This window comes from Salvelinus sp. IW2-2015, unplaced genomic scaffold, assembly GCF_002910315.2.
Source record: "Salvelinus sp. IW2-2015 unplaced genomic scaffold, ASM291031v2 Un_scaffold611, whole genome shotgun sequence".
Taxonomy (NCBI): domain Eukaryota; kingdom Metazoa; phylum Chordata; class Actinopteri; order Salmoniformes; family Salmonidae; genus Salvelinus; species Salvelinus sp. IW2-2015.
Genome location: NW_019942584.1, coordinates 703,771 through 711,158, shown reverse-complemented (window position 1 = coordinate 711,158; position 7,388 = coordinate 703,771). Strand labels below are relative to the sequence as shown.

Sequence of the window (7,388 nt, the reverse complement as noted above, 5' to 3'; positions counted from 1 at the left end):
TGTGATGATCATTGATTTTCTGTTCTTATTGCACCACCTAGCGGCCACGCTGGGAACACATTGCATGTTTTTTTCCGAGTACTTCCCATGCTTCCCTTCCCATCGTCTTACATCTGCGGTGTATTTACTAAGAACCAAATGGAAGCAAACAGGCCGTAACAGGGAGGGACTAACCTAAATTTGTCCAAAAAGAATAACTTGTTTTAGTTGCAAAACAGTTTGTGTGGACTAATACATAATCACTGTTGCTCTCATTTAGAGTGTGAGTCTGGAGGGGGGTTGGCAGGGAGTGGGGACAGTAGTTGGGGAGAGGGGTTAGTTGTTTTTTAAGAGCAGTCATTCTGTTTCTCTGATTTGGGCCCTTTTATAAAGCCTTTGGTTTATTAAACAATTCTGAGCAGCACTGTAGGAATGACAATCAAGGTACTGTTACTGAATACACTTGTTTTCAATTGCACTATATTTTGAAATGTATTGAAACCATATACATATGCTTGAAATATGTGAACTCGTTATTGGTAATAGCAAATTTGACAGCCATACATTTGCAGTGCAGAAAAGAGCAACAATTAAATGTAGCTATGTTCTTTGGCCACCCACCATAATAAAAAAAAAACGGTGCTTATTTATCTATGTCTATGTCTAAGAAAGCTGAGGATACACACACACACACACAGTGCTTTTGTTCATGCTGGGATCCTGAGTGCTGTGGTTCAGAGCAGGCAGGCAACTGAGCCCAGTTTTGCAGTCTTGTGCATTCTCAGGGACGTGCCTGGAGTGGACAAATCATGCTCATTGGGTGGGAGAGGGACTCAGCGCTTTACCCAAGATGAAGGAGGAGAGGAGGAAGACTTCCTCGAAAGAAGACACAGCCATTCCTTCGCTATTTTCACTCTTCGGCCTACTCCTTTTTTCCCAGGCAGGTAAGTGTATTATTGTATTACGAGAGGAGGCTTTCAAACTTTCTGACTTGCTTTTTTTGGGAAACACAATGTGGAAAAGAACTAGTGGCTGAGTCAGGAAATAAGTTTAAAGTAGGAGTAGTTTGAACGAATAGATATTTGACTATATTGGCAAATATGTTAATCACATAGTAGTCAGGTAATATGTGATAAGGCGATAAAGTGTAGATATTTGAGATTTACATAGCTTTCTTATTTCAATTCACAAGTTGTTTCACATTTGTTTTGTTAGCAAATTAATTTGAAAATGTATGTGTTTTATAATACAGTATTTGGTCGTAACCATTATTCCTTTAAGTACTTGATCAATTAATGAAATACTATGTTAAAGTAGGCTAAGTGCTATACAACACATTTCATTGGCCCAGGCAGTGAGAATTGTTTTGTCCTGGTGTACCCTCTGTGTAGATTAGCTCCAAGGCACAGGTCTATTCAGCCATACGGCTGTAGTAAAAGGAACCTGCGTGAGCTGAGCTGTTGTTGGAAGTATAGGTTAACAATTATTGTATTACGAGAAGAGGCTTTGGGGGACTTGGAGTTAGAGCCCAGGCGGTGGTGGTGGTGGTGTCTCTGCATTAGGAGCCTGGCTCAGCCTGCTTCTGCTGTGTGGCTGTCTGTTGTGTCATTGTGACCATCCACTATTAGCAGAATCACTGAACCCTTGTGTCTCCTGCTTCTACAATCACAAAGAGCATGTCTCTCCCAGTGGCTTTTTTATACCACGGGAGGGAGGAAATCAGGCCAACAATCCTGGCCTTTGTCTGCCTCTCCCGGCAACCTCCTTCAGGCTGAAAATTGTTGCCACGGCGATCGAGCGATGCCATGCAGACACGCTACAGGGAGCAGAGCTGTGGCCGAGGAGGGTCGGTGCCAGACGCTCTCTCTCTCTCTCTATTGCCCCGGCATGACATGCAACAGCCCATCCATTAGGTACAGCGCTCTAGCCTATGGCGACATGTGGTCAAGGATGTGGTGACTTACAGGAAACTCCACTGTGAGTATAATGGCGTTACTGTGTGTGGTTTCCARGGCAGAACTAGACTCTAAGGGATGATATGCGGGTTATGTTATAAACCATCCTCCCGTATGCTCAAGGGGGATCCATTAATGGTACACAAATCAAAACAGATGAAATACGTTGGGGCTTGTTTGGAGAGCGTCCTTACCCGTTATTGAATTTTCACTGAATGATTGATTGTGGTAATAATGAGGAAGTTTGAGGGCGCTGTTTTCACTTGTAGATTTAACTGGATTTGGGGTGGTCTTAATTTCAAAAGTTTACTTCTGGACTCATTTAGGGATTGGAGTGAAAACCTTAGACCCATATCTGACTTTATTTCATACTGTATATCTGTGAACGGCATATAAAGACAAAATACAAAAACAAGTTCCAGACTCGTTATTGGGACCTTGTACTAGAGCAGATCACTCTGCTTGTGGTGAATGCGGTTACAGTGATCAACCACTTACATGTGATCACTATATCCTGCACTGTATAGTCCGCCACAGTGTTCACTGAACGTCATGCGTTGGACTGTGTCCCTGCAGTCAGAGTGGCCGGCGTCAACGTCACCAGTCAGGCTCATCTGGTCCGAGGCATGTTGGGTGGCGAGGCCCTCCTCTCCGTCAGCTACACCAGCACTAGCTCCGACCAACCGGTCATCAAGTGGCAGCTGAAGAGGGACAAGCAGCAGCCCATCACCGTAGTCCAGTCCATAGGCACTAGCATCATCGGGAACCTGCGGCCCGAGTACAGGGACCGCATCATGGTGTTTGAGAACGGCACCTTGCTCCTCCACAACCTGCAGCTGTCTGACGAGGGGGCCTATGAAGTGGAGATCTCCATCACGGACGATCCCTTCACTGCGGAGCGCAACATCAACCTCACCGTAGATGGTAGGAAAGTTTCCTCTGTAGCTCATTTTGTAGAGCATGGTGCTAGAAACGCCAGGACAGTGGGTTCGATTCCCGGGACCGCCCATACATACAGTATGTAAAAGATTTAGGCACGTGTGATTGTAAGTCGCGTTGGATAAAAGTTTCTGCTAAATGTCATATGTAGTTACTATTTCAATAATTGTGATCGTGTTTACAATACTGCTCAGCTTCACATATCAAACAAACAGTCCAACAACTGACCAACTATTGGCCTTAGTGAATTTACATCACATGCTGCTATTCCAGACTGAGGTGTAAGGCTAAAAAGTGTGTTCACACTTTAAACAAAGTATATCTTATCACAGCCTTTATAAGGCCTACTTTAAAGAGTAGGTTGTTTGTTATTTCTTCACAAATCCTTTACTGGTATACGCATATGTCTCCTGTAGATAATCTAGTTGACGTGTTGCTGTGTATTGTCCCCACAGTACCTGTGTCCAGACCCTTCGTCCAAATGATAGCCTCCTCTGTGCTGGAGTTGAGTGAACTCTTCACCTTACACTGTTCCCACGGCGACGGCACCAAACCCGCCTATGGCTGGCTGAAAGGGGGAAAGGTGCTGACCAATGACTCACGCTTGCTCCTGTCACACGACATGAAGTATCTGACCATCGCCCGGGTGTTGATGTCAGACGATGACATCTACAGCTGTACGGTGGAGAACCCAATCAGCAGCATGAGGAGCGTGCCTGTCAAACTCACCGTCTACAGTAGGTAGAACCACAGCTGCAGTACTTGCTCCTTAGCAAGCATATTTATCTTGATTGCTTCAGCATGTACCTGTCAGGTAAAGGTTGAGACACAAGTTAATTCTGAAGAAACTTAATTGACCGACCGACCGGACCGGACCAGACCAGTGAAAAGCTTGAGTTATTTATGAGGGCCAGGAGATAAAGGTGGAGCTGAGGTTTTGCCCCAGTGGAGCACACTAATCCTTACTTCATTATTCCCTTACTGGGACATGGGATGTGTACCAAATGGCACCCTATTCCATTTATAGTGCACTACTTTTGACCATGATCCATATGACTCTGGTCAAACGTTGTGCACTTTATTGAGAATATGGTGCCATTTCGGTCGTAATCAAAATGTGACGTAATATCAGCTCGCCCAGTGAGGGTCCTATATTCTCTCCGTACATACAGCCCTGAACAAAGCCTCACAGCAGCCACTTTCACACACAGACTTGGCTGGCACAGCTAGTTCTGGAAAACCTTAGCTTGGTTCCAGATCTGTTTGTGGTATCTAGTCCAGTACCAGGCTAGGACAACCTAGCATTTTAACTCATTCTGCAATGCTTCCATTTATTTTATGTTATTTGGGCCTCCACTAAAAGTTCTAAAGTGGAGTGTGTAAAGAGAGCCCTATAGTAGAGAAAGAGGAGAGTGTAGCTAATTTCCAGAGCCTAGAGGTGACATCTTTGTCTAGTCCGAGAGGACTCTTTGCTCATACAGTGGTGAAGTGTTTGCAGTGTTTGAGAAAGGACTACTCTGTTAATCAAAGGCTTCATTCCTTTGCCAGGACGGAGCTCCCTGTATATCATCCTTTCCACCGGGGGTATTTTCCTCCTCATCACCCTGGTGACAGTGTGCGCCTGCTGGAAGCCCTCCAAAAAGTAAGAGCTCCACATTGTGCCTCCGTCTCCCTATTTTCTTTGATACGTCTCGGGAACCAGCACTAAGCACTCGGCAAGGACCAGGCGGCTAGAACCGTAATGCCCCGGCCTATAGCTCTCCACTACTCCGCGATCCAATGTCACACTAAGGTTCTGACACTGATAGTATCGTGTGGGATGGATTCTATCGCTGTTGTTTACAATGCAATGATAACGGTGTCTCACTAGCTTGGTGCCAGAACTGTTTGTGCTGTATAGCCTACTCCTAYAGTCATTGTCAATGTTGCGGCTATACAGCACAAACAGATCTGGGACCAGGCTAGATTTACACTGCATGCAGTATTTTTAAAAACAATTGGGCTTACATGTTCTCGAGGAAACAGAAACGGAATGTAAATGGGCACTACACGAGTATACTTGTGAAACGCTCATCTCCTATTTGTCTGTCATTGGGGTTCAGGAAGAGGCGGCGAGCTGCCACGGCAGCCATGTTGCAGAGATCTCCAGTGTATGTAGAGCGGAGTGACATCAGTCACGAGGGTAAGGGGAGAGAGGGATGTGAGCTTTTGGCAGCGAGGTGCTTTTTGAATGTGTGATATTCTTTGTTCGCCACGCTAAATATTTAGTTTATTTATTTGTTCTTCCTATTTCAGATATTTGAATGCAAACCTTTTTAGATGGATAGATTTCATGGCAAAGTTATAGTCGGTACACATTTTTTGCAGAGTAGTCCTACACTTAGTTTGTGCAGTCGTTTCACACATTTTTTCATTTGCAGTTGATGTGGTGCCAAAAACAATAGGACAGGGAACACCTGGCCGTAGGAGCCCAATGGCTCTTTACGTTGTCAATGAAGATGTAAGTCACAGATTTTTCCATTTACAAAGACTTGTTTATTTTCAAGAATGTTGCTAGTTTTCCCTTCATATTTTCTGCTTAAATCTATTCCTTCATTGTTGTTGTTCCAGGACAGTCTCAAAGGTGAGGACGAGTATTCAGCCAACTCCATCAGCCTCTCAGTCCTCGCCACGCCCGGTTACCCCAGCCCCCTCCCACCGTCCTCCCACTCACCCGAGGCACCCAACCGGCCTGTCCGCAAATATCCCCATACCCCTGTGCCTTCGCCCCCTGCCACCCCACTCAGGCCCCCTGGCCAGCCACCTGTCATGCCCTCAGCTCCACCGCCTGGTTCACCTCCACATTTGCAGAGCTCTGGGCATAAACTTCGCCCTCCTGTGGGCATTCCCACCAATCGACAGACAGAGGAGCCCCCGGCCACCCCAGAGGCCGACGACCAGGATTAATGTCTGAATGACCACCCCCACTCACTTATCACTGCTTCACCTGTAGAATTCATCCACATCTATCCATGGACATGTGTGTATTATCTTGTCTGTTTAGTTGGGTTTTGGTGTAAAGATATTTGTTACACCAGTATCAACTGCTCTGATCATGGTTTTCCTATACCCCTGGATACGTTGTTCATTTTTCCAAACCAAGGTTTAAAAAACATGAAACACCGTTCATACTGCACATGGTTTCAGGTGTGAATCAACTTGGACCAATGGCCTCCATGTAGCCTGACTCTAGATCACTTTGTGCTTTAGCCAACTCCTCTCTGCTGTGGTGACAATGACAGTCAGAACACATACAGATCTGGGACCAGGCTAACCCCCGTGGCTGTTCTGATGAACTCATGTAACATCTCCACACACATTTCTAGTACAGTATCCACCCCCCAAAAATTGGGGGCAAGCAATGTATGGCAGTTGCCACATGGTAAGGGACAAGGGGGATGTAAGTGACCACGGTCAATTTACACTGGGATCTGGATATGTTATTACTTGAAAGTTAGGGTAATGATAATGCGTGGACTGCAATTTGTTTGATTTGGTGCATCCAGTAGACATACTGGGGAAGGGGGTTGCAAAGAAACTGCCATCCCAAGCCTTGGACTCATTATGTACATATGTCAATAGGGTATGTGATGTTCTTAGAATTGTTTTGGGGACCTTTTACCTCCAAATACATTTTTTTCAACTAACATTTCATCCTAAAACTGTCTTTCTATTCCATGCTTCAAAATGAAGTGTGCCATTTTATAACCTCAAAAATCGAACAATAAATGCTATGTTGGAAAATACCATTAAAATAGTTGTACTCTTACCCGTACAACACCATAAAAAACTGTTATTTATTTTCAATACTTTTATTTTCACATGCTTTAATAGCTGTATTCTAATTGGCTCTTCCTGTAAGGGCTTCTGGGTAGAAGATTCAGTCAGAGCTGCCATAATGTGGTGTGTGGGTGTGTTRCTATTCCCCTCTTGCCTTTTTATTTATTTTATTTCACATGTTAAGTTATGCAGTCTCATCATTAAGTTTGCAGTCTAATACAATGACGAGGGCCAGCTTCTTCAGCTGCAGGACCTGCAACCCCACAGATGTATAGTAGCATACAGTGTGACCATGAGCTGCATGCCAGACTGCAGTCCTTCTTGTGTCCAGTAGGTGATGCCCAAGGTCTTCGGTGTTTTTCCTAAGAAGCGCAACAGCGGAAGGTTTGATTGATTTGATTTTATTAGGATCTCTTTCAGCCACAAAGGGCTATTTTTCCAATTGTCCTTAAGAAATGTAAAAAAATAACGAAATGTTGAAAAACTACTACATCTAAGAAAAAACACAACACACGCAAACACAGTCACAAATCCCTAATACTTTAACATATTACAAGATACAACCCCCCCACCCACCCACATACCTTCTATAGATGAGATAGCTTTGCTCTGTATGCTCTCTCAAATGCATTTAGCTGTAGTATTTCTAAGCAGTAGGGAATTTCATACAAAGAACACAGTGATTACCGTAGTAAC

The 7,388-nt window shown here is 44.5% G+C and overlaps 1 protein-coding gene across 2 annotated transcripts; it reads left to right on the top strand.

The window, feature by feature from the left end:
- The first annotated feature begins 741 nt into the window (after window positions 1-741).
- LOC111949922 (hepatic and glial cell adhesion molecule) lies at window positions 742-6,734 on the top strand. 2 transcript variants are annotated; one of them, XM_023967271.3, is made up of 7 exons: window positions 742-923; window positions 2,511-2,858; window positions 3,329-3,610; window positions 4,422-4,515; window positions 4,976-5,055; window positions 5,294-5,373; window positions 5,484-6,734. In XM_023967271.3, exons 1-7 carry the CDS (start codon window positions 830-832, stop codon window positions 5,817-5,819), a joined length of 1,314 nt encoding a protein of 437 aa, XP_023823039.2. In that variant the 5' UTR covers window positions 742-829; the 3' UTR covers window positions 5,820-6,734. The 2 variants fall into 2 exon arrangements, with proteins under 2 accessions (XP_023823039.2, XP_023991574.1); XM_024135806.2 differs by lacking the exon at window positions 742-923 and adding an exon at window positions 1,377-1,956.
- The last annotated feature ends 654 nt before the right edge of the window (window positions 6,735-7,388 follow it).